The 15957-nt window shown below is 37.6% G+C and overlaps 1 protein-coding gene across 1 annotated transcript in view; it reads left to right on the forward strand.

Annotated features, from left to right (window-relative positions):
* Positions 1–10809, forward strand: part of LOC139139247 (probable ubiquitin-conjugating enzyme protein 17) — a 15886-nt gene extending 5077 nt beyond the window's left edge. Inside the window, exons 3-16 of the mRNA XM_070708090.1 lie at positions 1174–1257; positions 1609–1669; positions 2000–2199; positions 2577–2624; positions 3058–3094; positions 3505–3593; positions 5792–5997; positions 7188–7314; positions 7480–7611; positions 8083–8163; positions 8290–8330; positions 8785–8922; positions 9317–9519; positions 10226–10809. Of these exons, the coding sequence (XP_070564191.1) occupies positions 1174–1257; positions 1609–1669; positions 2000–2199; positions 2577–2624; positions 3058–3094; positions 3505–3593; positions 5792–5997; positions 7188–7314; positions 7480–7611; positions 8083–8163; positions 8290–8330; positions 8785–8922; positions 9317–9519; positions 10226–10443 (1665 nt within the window). The 3' untranslated portion in view covers positions 10444–10809. The remainder of the gene's footprint in view (positions 1–1173; positions 1258–1608; positions 1670–1999; positions 2200–2576; positions 2625–3057; positions 3095–3504; positions 3594–5791; positions 5998–7187; positions 7315–7479; positions 7612–8082; positions 8164–8289; positions 8331–8784; positions 8923–9316; positions 9520–10225) is intronic.
* The last annotated feature ends 5148 nt before the right edge of the window (positions 10810–15957 follow it).

Genomic DNA, 15957 nt, shown 5'->3' on the forward strand with positions numbered 1-15957 from the left:
TTGCCTAATACTTCTAAGTGTAATTAGATATATATCATATCAATATTTGTTGCAAGTATCATCAAGTTTGGTGCAGGAATTTCAGAGTTATCTCACTAATAACAAAAGTTCATTAAATATGCAAATGAGAAGATAATTGACATGACACTCACAGTATCATCATAATGTTCTTAGATTGTCATCTGTGAAAAGTTTCATGAAATTTTGTGCAGTATTTCTTGATATATGTCTACACTGTCATTACCGTCTCCATAGGGAAACCATTGTATGAAAAAAAACGATATTGCATAACTTCATTAATATGCAAGCCACACTAACCAAAATCTAATCAGTTCTTGCAAGTAGCACATGGTACCTGTGTACCAAATCTGACTTGAATCCGTTCAGGCGTTTTTGAGTTATCGTGTAAACAGACAGACAGACAGACAGACACACACACACACACACACACTAACACACACACACACACACACGGACAGACAGACAGACATCGCTATGAAAATAGCCCACGTGTTTACACACGTGAGCTAAAATGTCAGTACATTTGAGGTAATTTGTTCCCAATATCTCAAACTTTACATGGCGACACCTGATATTCTTCTTGTCTTTGAAGTAGAAGAGGTTAAGGTTTGCTCGAGGAAACCTTTGAGCAAAATTTTAAATCTAAATCCTTTTGGTTTCAGGGCTTGACACGAAAGAGAGCTGTGGGGAGCCTGCCAAATGCTCAAAGGAAACATTTTTTAAATTTGTTGTGAAATAATGAGTCGGTCTCCTGACCAAAATGAGACAATTTCAGGAAATTTGGAAATTTAAACAGATACTTTTAGATATTTCAAGTTCTGTACAAGAGCAAAATATAATCTATCTTTGCTGCACATGGAATACGAGACAAATAAAAGATAAGCAAGGAGCGATTGATTATGTTATAGGGTGACATGAAATTTCGATATAGGACTACGAAAAACAATGTTATGCACTGCAGTCGTTCGACAAAGCACACGCAAGAAAGCCAGTGAAGTGAAAAGGTGCTTTTGTCTGGCGCATGCGTCGTCGCGAACTCTGCGGAAGTGAGGTGAAAGGTCATTTCATCTGTTGTCATGTCGATCTATACTGTGGTTTTTATGTTGGTGATGCAGCTATAACGAAATGCATGTAACTTGCACAATTTCGCAGGTCAGTGAAACACAGCCCAGAGCCGACTTGAAAAAACCATCTCCGGGTGTGAAGCAGTCACTACGGACATCTCAGAGCTCTAGGGTAGGGGCAATTATTTTGACATCGTACCTTGAGAATCAGAAAAAAGAACAAACGATTTGAAAATATGCAAAATTACATTACAAGAGATGCAAGCGAGAAATGTACACTTTCCTGAACAGTAATTCTTTGATATTTTGATATTGTACTTAGCTTATTCGTATGAGTTTTCGTTCATCTGTGCTGATATAGTACACATATGAAATTGACGAGTATCAATGTATTATCAGCAAGATGCTCTTGCCAACTTTAACGGATCTTGAAATTAGAAAAAACAACAATTTGAATTTTTTAAGGATGTCGAGGCATTACGATGCTTAAGCTAACACGTGACAATTCTACCTATTGCCACAGAATGCCTATGGAAACGAATATTGGTCAAGAGGAGTTGGATTCGGACACAGTCAACGACCAGGTGTGTAGCAGTCACTTGAAACCTTGCAAAACACCCGCCTTTCAAAACAGATACGTATGTAAAGAACTGAAATAAATGTTGTACATCTTACGATCATTGCATATTCAATGCCGTTCTTCAAGGATTGTCGAGTCAGACACCGCAGGCAATCTCTAAACTGATCAAGTGAAAAAACGCTGCATTATTCAAAAATAGGGTACTGGTTGAATGGTAAAACTGAATCCAGCAATATTATGCTATATTTATTATGGTTTCGATTTTGGTGTTTCTCATATACTATTGGAATAGTATTTCCATATGTTGACGGATGTTGGTTTTCTTCCTGTATAGATTGGAATGTGCCGGCACACATGCGTGATCAGAGGGAGAAAGACAAGCAAATAGAGTCAGCCCTGAACGGTACATTGTCCAGCATCAGAGAATTTCTTCAAAGTCACGGCACCACAGGAGGGACCCGACAACAAGTTGCCGACCCGATTCCCGGCCTTTATCGTATTCTGGAAGACTCTGTGTTGGTGCCATTCCTTGAGGTGAGTTCATTAAAGGGGCACAGTCGTCGGCACTGCGCTCAAAGGTCACATGGGTCCGATACGCCAAAGAAGCGCGGAACAAATGTATATTGGAGTGGAAGAAAAGTTACAACAAATAATCTTGTGTTATACCCTGTTGTGGCATTAAAATTTTGGGGTTGTTTTGACTTTGTCAGCCAGAAAATAGCACATGCGCAGATGTGACGACAACTTTTCATCCATGATACTAACAATGTACTGACTCTTGCAGGGAGACGATAATTCTCAACAAAGTTTTTAAAAGCTGCAGTTATAATCGTTTGTACAAGATTCGCGCATATTTTTTGTATTTGCAACTGCCGATTGATGTATTCAAGTTTTTTCTGTTGTTCTTTCAGAAATATTTAAAGGGTGTAACATTTCTTGAACTCAATCGACATGCAATGGTAAGTCAATGGAATAAGACATTTATTGCATTTTAATAATTGATAACGGTCATAGCGATCAGCAATGTGGTCTGAAACGTAAGCTTTCTATTTAATCTTGAATTTTCTTTACACTCGCACGTCAAAAGAATTGAATAAGGAAAATAAGGACAGTTTTAGGGAAGTGTAAACGGATACAGAAATCTTGATAAATATGTAGTTTTATTGCATCTACACCGTTATCATATTCCTTGCAGATTAGATTACAAAAGTTTTCTTAGATACGTTGTTAGGAAGAGGAAACCATAATGAACATTTTCAAAGCCGATTGTCGTAGTATAGATGCTTCTGTTTTCATGGTTTTGCATGTATATGGAAGTTTTGCTATCCCTTTTACGGATACATGTATTTTATTGTATCCCTAGACTAATCAAAGCCTCTTACTTACTTTTAGATATACAAATACATCCTCGAGGTCATTAAAGAAATTGGTAAGTCAATCATCTCCAGTTTGTGCTCAAATCTTGAATATATATGCCACATGATTATATCTCTGAATTGTTTGTTGTTGTTATTGCTGGGGCCAACCATACATCCTAGCAGATCTTTAACCTGATTTCGGAGAAAGATATAAATAACTTCTTTCTTTCACTAGATACATATGAGCATTTACAATAAGTCTTACGAGCTCTCCCAGTCTCCCTTTTTCGTTTCTGTCTGTCTGTCTGTCTGTCTGTCTGTCTGTCTGTCTGTCTGTCTGTCTGTCTGTCTGTCTGTGTCTCTCTGTCTGTCTCTCTGCCTTTGTCTCTCTGTCACTGTCTACCTCTGTCTCTGTCTCTCTCTCTTTCTGTCACTCTCAGCTGTGTTTATAAATAACGAAATAATCCCACTTTATACACAGCCGTTCAACCCAAGTTAGTTGGTCTACTCTGTGCCTTACCTCACCAACAGCAGTCTGTCTATGAATACTTGGAAGTCCTGGAAAGCGAGGTACGTGGTCTGGCATTACTTACAGTAATATATAATGTAACAGGCAAAGTAATCTCACGTAGGGAGGCGCAAATTATTGGATGTTTGTATTATTCATAAAATTGTTAACGATTAGTACAACTGTCCGTATTTTCTTTCAAAGTTATATTTTAATGTGTCTTGTAGACGCCAATTACCACACCATGTGACTTTCACGTCTATACCAGTAGAATCAACTTAAGAAAGTACTCTGTTATTTTAAGGTTTACAAACAATTTTAATGACATCCGCAAAGTAGACGTACTCATTGATTTGTCTAGTTAGTTTCTCCCTTTAGTAGACTAATTTGTACAGCCTGCTTGTAACTCTTTTCGATGTTTTTTATTATCTCGTGCTCACGACATAATTTTATTTGCTATACAAAATGTCCCTTACGGGCTTTCATAGTTATCTTATCCTTTTTTTGTGAATGATTATCTTGCTTATTCTATCCTTGGTGTTTTTTAGTTTTGATTTGTTAGTCCCCACGGACACCGTCCGGGGGGACTTATAGGTTTGGTCATGTCCGTGCGTGCGTGCGTGCGTGCGTGCGTGCGTGCGTCCGTCCGTTCACGCAGATATCTCTGAGATGCCTGGAGCGATTTCATTCAAACTTGGTACAAGGATTACTTCATATGTCATACAGATGCACGTCAATTTGTTTTCTGATACGATCCAATATGGCCGCCAGGCGGCCATTTTATTACGATTTTTTCATGTACAGAGCCATAACTTAGGCATGTTCCAACCGATTTTATTCAAAGTTGGTACAAGGACATTGACCAATGTCATACAGATGCACGTCAATTTGTTTTGTGATACGATCCAATATGGCCGCCAGGCGGCCATTTTATTACGATTTTTTCATGTACAGAGCCATTACTCAGGCATGTTTCGACCGATTTTATTCAGAGTTGGTACAAGGACATTGACCAATGTCATAGATATGCACATCAATTTGTTTTGTGATACAATCCAATATGGCCGCCAGGCGGCCATTTTATTACGATTTTTTCATGTACAGAGCCATTACTCAGGCATGTTTCGACCGATTTTATTCAGAGTTGGTACAAGGACATTGACCAATGTCATAGATATGCACATCAATTTGTTTTGTGATACGATCCAAAATGGCCGCCAGGCGGCCATTTTATTATGATTTTTTCATGTACAGAGCCATTACTCAGGCATGTTTCGACCGATTTTATTCAGAGTTGGTACAAGGACATTGACCAATGTCATAGATATGCACGTCAATTTGTTTTGTGATATGATCCAATATGGCTGCCAGGCGGCCATTTTATTACGTTTGTTTCATGTACAGAGCCATAACTCAGGCACGTTTCAACAGATTTTATTCAAAGTTGGTACAAGCTTATTGACAAATGTCATAGCTGTGCATGGCAATTTGTTTTGTGATACGATCCAAATGGCCGCCAGGCGGCCATTTTATTACGATTTTTCATGTACAGAGCCATAACTCAGGCACATCTCAACCGATTTTTTTCAAAGTTGGTACAAGGACATTGATCTATGTCATACATATGTACGTCAATCTGTTTTTTGATACGATCCAATATGGCCGCCAGGCGGCCATTTTATTACGATTTTTTCATGTACAGAGCCATTTCTCAGGCATATCCGCATGTTTCGACCAATTTTATTCAAAGTTGGTACAAGGACATCGACCAATGTCATAGCTATGCACATCAATTTGTTTTGTGATGCGATCCAATATGGCCACTGTGCGACCATTTTGTTACGATTTTTTTCATGTCCTGAACCATAACTCAGACATGTATCAAGCGAATTCATTCAAAAGTATTTTTATCACAGACCTAATGAAGAGGACTCTATCCTCTCTGAGGACCTGTAATCAAAATACCCATTAACAAGTGGGGACTGTGTCATCAACGATGACTTGTTCTTTGTACTTCGGTTTTGTCTTTTTGTATAATAGTTGATTTTTACGGTGCCTGTAAATGGGCGTTTACCGAAATGAATAAATAAATAATAAATAAATAAATAAATATTCAAAAAGGGAGTAGATTTGCTTCCCTATTTCCATTCAAATTATTAAGATTATTACTGAAAGGTACATCGTTGACAGTGAAACGGTGCAGTAGACTTTCCTGATGACAAAGTCAATAGAGAAATAAGTACATTTCCATACAATACAGGCAAAGAAGCTACTTGAACGAACCGGCAAGGGAACCGTTGCAGTCACTCAGAGTTACCCGCCAGTAATGACCCAATCAAGGGGCCAAACTGCAGGTACGATCAGTGTGAATGATCTTCTCGGAGCTATCGAGCAAGTGGCAGGAACCATGTCACCGTACATGTACCAGTCTTCGGATGAGCGGACAACTGGAGAAGTTCTTGCAAAGTAAGATCGTAATACTACCCTTTTCAGTAATAGAGCGCGAAGCCACTGCAGTGAACTGCAATAAAACTGCTCACACTAATTAGTTTCAGCTGTAGCCAGCTGGCAAAGTCGACAACATTGTATGTCCCATGCAGACAGTTTGTCTGGGGAAGTTGAAATAAAAAAGATTTGTACATGGACCAGTGCATGGTAATGCTACATTGTATCTTAATCTTGAACACAGGGTGCCAATCGTAATCTCATTTACAACTCGAGCCTCAGACAGAGCTAGTTTTGCCTTTGTACAAACAGACTTTTTGGTCTTTATCAAGTAGCCTTGTTCAACACCAAAGTGGCCACGGCTACAGCTGAAACTAATTAGTGTAAGCAGTTTTATTGCAGTTCACTGCAGTGGCTTCGCGCTCTATTACTGCAAATGGTATTAAAACGCTTTAAATTTGACAATGGTTAGGTATTACACAAACGATAGTTATCTGAAATATATTAAATTCTTCTTAACCCGACCAAGAACTAACCAACTTTCCTGCTTCAAACCGACTTGAGGAAAATAGAAAAAGCCCTACCTTTCATCAGTTTCTCTGAACTGACTTTTACTATTCCCTGTGAACTTCAGGTAGTATTGTAAAACGCTGGGAACGTTCACAAACTCACGTGTACGTGCACATACATATAGATACATACATACATACATACATACATACATACATACATACATACATGCATGCATGCATGCATGCATGCATGCATGCATGCATGCATGCATACATACATACATACATACATACATACATACATACATACATACATACATACATACATACATACATACATACATACATACATGCATGTATGCATGCATGCATGCATGCATGTATGTATGTATGTATGTATGTATGTATGTATGTATGTATGTATGTATGTATGTATGTATGTATGTATGTATGTATATATGTATGTATGTATGTATGTATGTATGTACTGAAGTATGTATGTATGTACAAAAGTACAAAGGTACAAATGTGTGTATTTGCATTCTGGCCTAACAATTTTCTGTAAATGATGAATGTATGGACTAAATGTTGCAACTGTTTATTATGATCGGTTCCGATTTGTTTCATCTAAGTGATTTAAGTTTGTCCTTGTTTAATACCGGCGTCTTCAAATAATTCCTTGCGTTTTCTCACCATTAGGGCGTTTCTGGCTGTGTTTGATATGGTGTCACGTGCGGTCAGTGCCCGTTGTGATAAACGTGTAGCCAAGACGAAGGTCAAAGTCGGCCACACGTCTGAAGTTGCTTGTGGACGTACACCTAGACAGGTAAGGAAGGGGCGTTTTTTTTAAAAATAATACTTCTGTTTTCCCCTTTCAAATTGATGCAAGAGGAAACTGACAAAAGGAAACTAGAGTTTTAAGTGTTTGATTGCTTTTTGCAGCGAATTTGAAAGTGTAATGCAAATAACATATTCCTTTCCTTTTTAAAAGGAGTCTTTGGAAGCTAGATACAAGAGAGAGCTGCGAGATGTACAGTTTAAAAGTTGTGAAATACCGATGACTGGACCTCACTCGCATCGATTTGCAACTTATAACCATCATGGTAGGCTGGACTCACGTCTAGTAAGTGGATAGAAAGATGTTCTGTCGATATCACATGCAAACTTTCGTCAGCAGTCGTGCGTGCCCTGAAAACGAAAAGTATTTTTTTTATTGCGATGCTCATTTAAATAGAAAACAAAGGAAAAAGTAAAGAAAATCCGCATTTCTGTGCTTTTTCCGCCCTAGCTCCTCTCCCTCAAAAATACCATAGAGTGGTCCCAATTACAATGTTTGTCACCTTTGGTTTCAATAAAGAACGGTCCAGAGTTTCACCAATGAATATGCATACATTTTATGATGCGATCCACTACCATATTAGGAATATTCTATGAATGAAACATAGGCTAATATAAATACTCATCTATCCTATGAAGTGGCTCGAATACCTAACAGTATAAGAGATACTTTTCTGACGACAATTTCATTTTACTTTATGCATGTTTTAAAATATTGCATCATTCTAAAACTTGTGGAACGCTGTTTTATTTTCAGATGTTTAGACTGGCGCAAGAATATGCATCGTTATCTTCATCACTGCCATTACATCTATCTTCAGCAATATTTGTCAGAACGGTTAGTATAAAGTTGACGTTATCAGTCTTATGAAAATGGTGATTTGGTCAGTTGAAATATTATGCAAACATTATCGTTGACCCAAGTGGTAATGACAATATGTCCCTTCCTTTTGAATACTTGCAGGATGACAGCAAAATGAACCTGATGCAAGCATTAATCGTAGGGTAAGTAACAGGTGAATGACTGATCAGTTATCAGCAGCTCTGTAATGTGGACGCTCTTGTCATTCGTATGTACTTTTCATCGCCAGCTAACGTGAATACAACTTAATATGTAGGCCTACCATCGGAAACTTGACTTTGAGCATATCGTGTAAAGTGTTCATCTCTGCAGACCCCCACCTTCCCCGCACAATAACCGTCAACGTCGTTCATTTAACTTTTCAAAATACAACTGACTGTATGTTCCATGCGTAATTGTCAAATCTTTAAAAACATTGAATTTCTGTATAAAACTGACGATTTTGGCCAGCGTAATTGTGGTCTTGTAAGCTTACTATGCATAACCCAATGTACAAGCGATTTCGGTGGCAGGATTGGGAATAATGAGTCATTTCATCGTTCACTTTCACTTTTTATAATCCTTTGCTGCTATCTATCTTTCTTTATTCGTTTTCAGACCTGAAGACACTCCCTACTCCGGTGGATGTTATCTTTTTGATATATTCTTTCCCCACAATTACCCCAGCGTTCCACCTCAAGTTCATCTACAGACCACCGGTGGCGGCGCTGTTAGATTCAACCCGAACCTTTACAAGTACGTACTGCTGTTTCATTTTCCTCCAGTAATGCGTATTTACATCTTAATTATTCTATATATCTGCAAGCTTCAACAGACCTGCAAATTAGACAGCCCGAGATGCAAACAGAAAAGCATTATCTTTTTCGTATAACATGTATGCAGAACTTTGTAAAACTAAATCCAAAACCACTATCACATGAAAGCCATCAGCATTGTTTAGCTCTGCAGTACGGTAGCACCACCAAGGAAGCATGAAATCCAGATTTTTTTTTAAATATGACAGTTGGACCTTACACTCGACAACAAATGGGATATCAGGATAGATGCAAGCACTTTGTCATGAAGATTTTTCTTTAATGTATGCTTAAACGATAAATATGTGACGTATTCACGATTTCTTTCCTCACAGCTGTGGCAAGGTGTGCCTGTCGTTGTTGGGTACGTGGTCCGGACAAGGCGGTGAAACTTGGACAGAACTGTCGACAGTTCTTCAACTGTTGGTCTCCATACAGTCTCTGATTCTAGTTTCCGAACCGTACTTCAACGAGCCGGGTTACGAATCCCAGATGCGTACAGACTACGGACGACGAAACAGCCAAACGTACAACCAAGGTAAGAAATATTGTCAAAAGAGAAAGGTCACGTGGTCAGAATCACGCGACATGATGATTATAACGGTTCATTGCAAAATTTGTCGCTGAGTGTGAAAGTTGCCAAAACCCGCAAGTCCTTGTACAGTCATGTTTTTTTAGTGTTTGGGCAACAACGTAACCTTAGTGGCAAAGTCTAAACCTATCTTTACGCCATAAACAGATCCTCTTATTAAAGCCCTAATATATGAAACTTTTAGTTTTTCCGATATTTCTGTTTTTTTCTCTTTTTTTTCTGCAAACATATTGAAATACTAAGTATTCTACTTGACGACACAGACTGTACTTGTGTGATATTTCCAGACCTGGATAATTCGTATCCGGGGCTGGACCAACACCACGTTTTCAACTATTAGATTGCATGTATAAATGTTGATACACGAAACAAACTTGTCAAAGCATCTAAAACTACTGGGTCTTTAAGTACAAAAGCCTACACAAGTACATTTTATAAGATTGATCAAGCTTGCAATTCAACAGTAAACCTCTGAGATGTATTACATTTAATCGGAAAAAACCGCACAGAAATGTTAATATTATTGTAGTTATTTTATGAGAAAAAGAAAATTTCTTAAGTCAGGAGTCAAGTAATTTTCGGAAATTAATTAATTAGTAAACGAATTTAATTTATCGCTATTAATTTACTTTCATTTTACTTTGTTCAATAGGGGTCAGAGTTAACAATATAAAATATGCAATATTGGCTCAACTTCGGAATCCATCACCTGCCTTTGAGGGCGTCATCAAGACTCATTTCCGTCTCAAGAGGGACAAGATTCTGCAAGAGGCTGAAGCGTGGTTACAAAGTACGCCAAGCGACAGACAATTAAGAGAACAAATCGATAACCTTCGAGTGGAGTTTAGAAAACTACCTGTCTGTTGCTAAAATAGTTAATTTTAGATGGGGGGGGGGGTGAGTCTACATTTACAGATTAGTAAATATTGCTGCATTGCTCGAATTTCATTTCACTTAGTACATTGCTGACGCTTCTATTACAACATGCATTCTTTTGTTGTCGTGGAGGAGAGATATTTTTAAAGCATCCTGCTTTTGTGAAGTCAGCTTTCCTTGAGAAACACCTTCCTCTTATTAACTTGTTTTCACGTCTGTAGGTTAGGTGATTGGTATAGAACTATTAACTGTAATGCGCAATGTAATAATATAAAGCGAAAGATTTTACTGATGTAAGGCCGTTTACAGTTTTGTATAAATCTTCACTTATTTTTCTTAATAAATTGTTATATTTTTAAATGGAAGAGTTGTTTCATTTTCTTTTGCTGTTGCTGATTGAGTCAATGGTATTGAAGGCAAATATTGACGTTACAGACGCTGGGACGTCCGTCGCTAGAGGGCGCTTCTGGCTTCCGAATCGTCCTCCAGCATTTGTAGCTCACGTGTTCACACTCGTGAGCTTATGTCGCAGCGATGTCTGTGTGTCTCGGTATCTCAAAAACGGCTCATTAGATCAGAATCAAATCTGGTACAGATTCAGTGTGCAAATGGCACGAACTGATTAGTTTTTGGTGGGTGTGGCTTGCTCACTTTTTGCTTATTTGCATAATTAATGATTTTAGAAAAAAAACGGATATACATTGAGAACGACTGCACACAATTTGATGAGATTTGCTACAAATGTTGATCCATAGACTCTCTCTCTCTCTCTCTCTTTTTCTCGAGAGTCTATGGTTGATCACACCAAGATATATCAGCTGTGAAAGATATTAAGGGGTGACATGAAAGATAATTGGTACTTTTGATATTTAATGAACTGTCCTTATGAGGGATATATATGGATTGACTCGATCATAATTGACGAAACTTAGTATGTATATTGAAGATACTATGATTTAACATCATTGAAAGTCATTAAGCATTTTTACTTCATCCAACTCCTAATTTGCATATTTAATAAACTTTCATAATTAGATATATATATCTGAATTGACTTGACCAAAGTTGATGAAACTTGCTATGTACATTGAAGATACTATGATATAACATTACTGAAAATCATTAAGGAATTTTACTTCCAATTCATTATTTGCATATTTAATGAAATTTCCTAATTAGGGATATTTATCTCTATTGACTAGACCAAAGTTGACGAAACTTGCTTTGTACATTAAAAATACTATGATACGACATTATTGAAAGTCATTTAACATGCTTACTTCAGCCAATTCCTAATTTGCATATTTAATGAACTTTCCTAATTGGGGATATATACTTGGATTTATTTGATAAAAGTTGGCAAACCATGCTATGTACATTGGTGATTAAACCAGGTTATACCAATATCGAAAGTCATTTCGCATTTTCATGTCAGCTTATTTATAATTTGCATATCTAATGAGCCTTCAGTTTGGCATATATAGTTTGAAGGACTTGACCGAAGGCAATTATAATTGATATATGAAGTGGTGATACAATGACAGCAGTCAAATTAATTTTTTTATTTCAGCTATTTACATATTTGAATATTTAATGACCTTTAGAATTAATCTGTGGTGAATATTGATCATTACGTAGGTCATAACACTTTCAATGAAGTTGCAAACATGTGGCAAAGGTTCAAATTTACACACGACTGCAATGTATAATTAAAGCTGCAAGCAGCGTTGGCGGGGCCCAAGCGGTTGCAAAGGTTTAAAGTTCTTATGCTGATGATACTGTGTCAAAAATTTAAGCTTGAAAAAGTATTTTGGTTGTTGGAGGGAAGATTTTTTAACATTATCTCACGGCTAATGTAGGTTTCACTGGTAATTGTATGTTTTACACAAAATCCAATATGGCTGCCAAACTATATGACCGATCCGAATGCCTTTTATAAACTTGAAAGTGCTCACAGTAAGAATGATATGGGTAAAAGGTCAGTGCAATTGGTGTGTTAGTTCGGGAGAAGAAGATTCTTAAAGCTTAAATTGCAATTCTCACAAAATCCAACATGGCGGCCAAACCACGTGACTGGTCAAAATGCCTTTCGCAAATTTGAAAGAACTACAATCAGGGATAATAAGTGTGAAATATCAGTTCAATTGGTGCATTGGTTCTGGGGAAGAAAATTTTTAAACGTTACATTGTGATTTTCACAATATCCAATATGGCGGCCAAACCATGTGACCGATCCAAATTGCTTTCGCAAACTTGAAAGATATCACACTATAGATGATACGTGTAAAATTTTAGTTAGATCGGTGCGTTAGTTCAGGAGAAGAAGATTTTTAAATATTAAATTGGTATTTTTTGAAAATCCAATATGGCGGCCAAGATCATGTGAGCGCACATGATTTTATTTGCAAATTTGCAAGACCTTTGGTGACGCTCACTGCACAAAAAAATCAAATCTAATAGACTCTAAATTTTCTATAGAAGCAATTTTTTTAGGTTTTTAGAAAATCCAAAATGGCCGACAGTTCACGTGACCAATCAAAATTGTAAGGGTAATGTGCACTAGTACATAAGTACCTATTAGCCCTGCAAAATTGAGAACTTTACGCTAAGCGGTTTCTGAGATCACGAGTGACAAAAAAGTGACGGACGAAGAAGAGGAAGAAGAATATTGAACTGCAGTAAAGCCAATAGGGGCCCAAGCCGTAAGCATTTTCAGTTCACATCAGGTTTTTGATACTGTTATTTGAGTGGGGGCCCTCGCGGTGTCTCGCCCGCCAAAGAACTGTGACACTTGTAATCACATTTTGGGGTAGGTTTAATACCAAGTTATTATTTACGTCACTCAAGTTCATCCATCAGCCTTGTAAACAAGTAATAACATGTATAGATACATATGTTTTACCGGGCACATGATTATGGTATCACATCAGTTTGAAATTAAAACCATGAAAATAATCCAAGGGTGATAGAATTGCCGCAGGTAGCTAGATAAATCTTCTGACTTAATGCAAGGGTGATAGAATTGCCATAGGTAGCTAGGATATATCTTCTGACCTTTTTCCAACTTTGAGATGGATATCTGACAAGAAAAAAAAAATAATTAAAGCTGCAAGCAGCGTTGGCGGGGCCCAAGCGGTAAACATGGTTGAAAGTTCTTGCACTAATGATATTATGTGCAAAATTCGAGCTTGGAAAAGTAAGATTTTGAACATCATCTCATAGTTACTGTACATTTCACCTGGAATTGCATGTTTTACGGAAAATCCAATATGGCGGCCAAACCACGTGACCGATCGAAACGCCTTTCGCAAACTTGAAAGAGATTACACTTGAGATATTGTCAAATTTCACTCGAATCCGTGTGTTGGTTCTGGAAAAGAAGATCTTTAAAGATTAAATCACAATTTTCTCAAAATTCAAAATGGCGGACAAACCACGTGACCGATCGAAACGCCTTTCGCAAACTTGAAAGAGATCACTTTAAGGATGACATGAGCAAAATTTCAGCTCAATGTGTGTGTTGGTTCTGGAGAAGAAGATTTTTAACGATTAAAATGGTATTTTTCGAAAATCCAATATGGCGGCCAAGGTCACGTGACCGCATGCAATTTTATTTGCCAATTCTTAAGACCTTAGGTCATGCTTGCTATATAAAAAATTTCCAACTGACTAGACCCCTAGGTCAGCAGGAAATGCCATTTCGGAAAATCCAATATGGCCACCTGGTCACATGACCAATCAAAATTTTAAGGATAATATGCACGAGTACCCTTAAGTAGCTATTATCACTGCAAGTTTTAGAAGTTTATGTCATGCGGTTTCTGAGATCAAGAGTGACAAAAAAGTGACAGTAGAAGAAGAAGATGAGGAAGAAGAAGAAGAATATTGAACTCCAGTAAAACCAATAGGGGCCCACGCCGGTAGGCTTGGGCCCCTAATAATGCCATCGAGCCTGATTAATGTTGTGCCCAGAAGAGAACGAAAGTTGTAATTGTTTTTTTTCAGGAAATTTTCTCTGTAAAATTTGTCATCACCACAAAGTTTGTTTTATCACTCTTATGACTTATGACTCAACGTCTTCAATAGAATTGTTATTCTTTTCTTGCAAAAAAACGATAGCTCTTTGCATCTTTAAAGGGAAACTTAAAATAGCTCTAAAATTAAACAAATATTCAAAAATCTGATACTTAATACTCTAAGATAGCATGATGGTCGCTCAGTACTTAAACTAACCACCAACGCACAATTATCGTAAAAAGTTACGATTATAATTTGTACAAACTCTGTACCTCAGATTTAGTCCTGACATGGCTCGCAGATCATACCATCTATCATACCTTACCATAACATACCATCTATCATTCTTGGTCTGTTTTACCTGTAATCTTACCGTCCATATCAGAATTGCCAAAACGACTCGCACTACGAATAAATCAAACCTGTAGACGAGCTCTCTTTTTCTATGATTTTAGTAATCGTACAGGGCATTGTTATTTTGTTAGGGGCTGTCGCTAACAAAGGCTGACTCATGACCTAGTAAATGCATCATTCAGGGAGGGTGCATAAGAGCTCATTTCGTTTTGTATGCGCCAGATTCGATTATTATTTTCATATAATAGTCTAATCAAAGGCCATATGACAATACTGGGAGAAAAACAGAACACAAGGATCGGGAGAGACTGCCCTTTCTTTGGTTCAAGATTGATACAAAGTACATCTGAGCTGCAAGAACCCTATTATAATTGTTCAGTCATCGAGAAAGTATAAAGAGATAAAATGGTAAAGACCTACTGAAAAGACAAATGTGAAGTGAAAATTGCCACACTTTTACGCCGTTGAAATGTGTCAAATATTTTTGTATACAGTACACGCGATCTGCAGTAGCATGTCGTGTGTACGTGTGAGTGGCGGCAACGCCCTGACGTCATTGATTTTTTCCATCGTTTTGAGGGGGAGAGGGAGGAGGTCTGTAGTACTTTAGTCGTGCGTCAGCGTTTATTATCCTCTACCCTTGAGTGCAACACTATCCATACGGCCGTGCCATACGTTTGAAGCCTGTCTACACTATTGGGAAAATAAGGCGAATTACTTTTTGCGAAACTGCTCGTCACAGGATACTTCTAGCTCCAAGGCAACGTAAAGCGACCCATATCAGCTATAGAAATAGCAACAAATGAGCTCTAAATAATGAAAAATTCATAAAACCATTTGATTCTAAGAAATCTGATCTAGCTATATCAATACATGCACTCAGCATTCGTTATGTTGTCTTTACTTTACCGCGTGTCATTGACATACACTGTCCAATGGTAGGTTGGCACCGGGATGGTTGCTATAGTGAAAGAAAATTGTAGCGTTAAGCAGTCCCAATAAAACAGAAATAATATCCAGAGGTAAGTAGCCTGCAGAGAACAGGATATTGGTGACTTTTTTCATCATTGCAGCAGTAGCTTTCATTACAGCCTAACGTTTCAGTAAGGACTGTTAGTTTGGCATGTTATGTTTGAT

The sequence above is a fragment of the Ptychodera flava genome, chromosome 8 (genome assembly GCF_041260155.1).
Source record: "Ptychodera flava strain L36383 chromosome 8, AS_Pfla_20210202, whole genome shotgun sequence".
NCBI lineage: Eukaryota > Metazoa > Hemichordata > Enteropneusta > Ptychoderidae > Ptychodera > Ptychodera flava.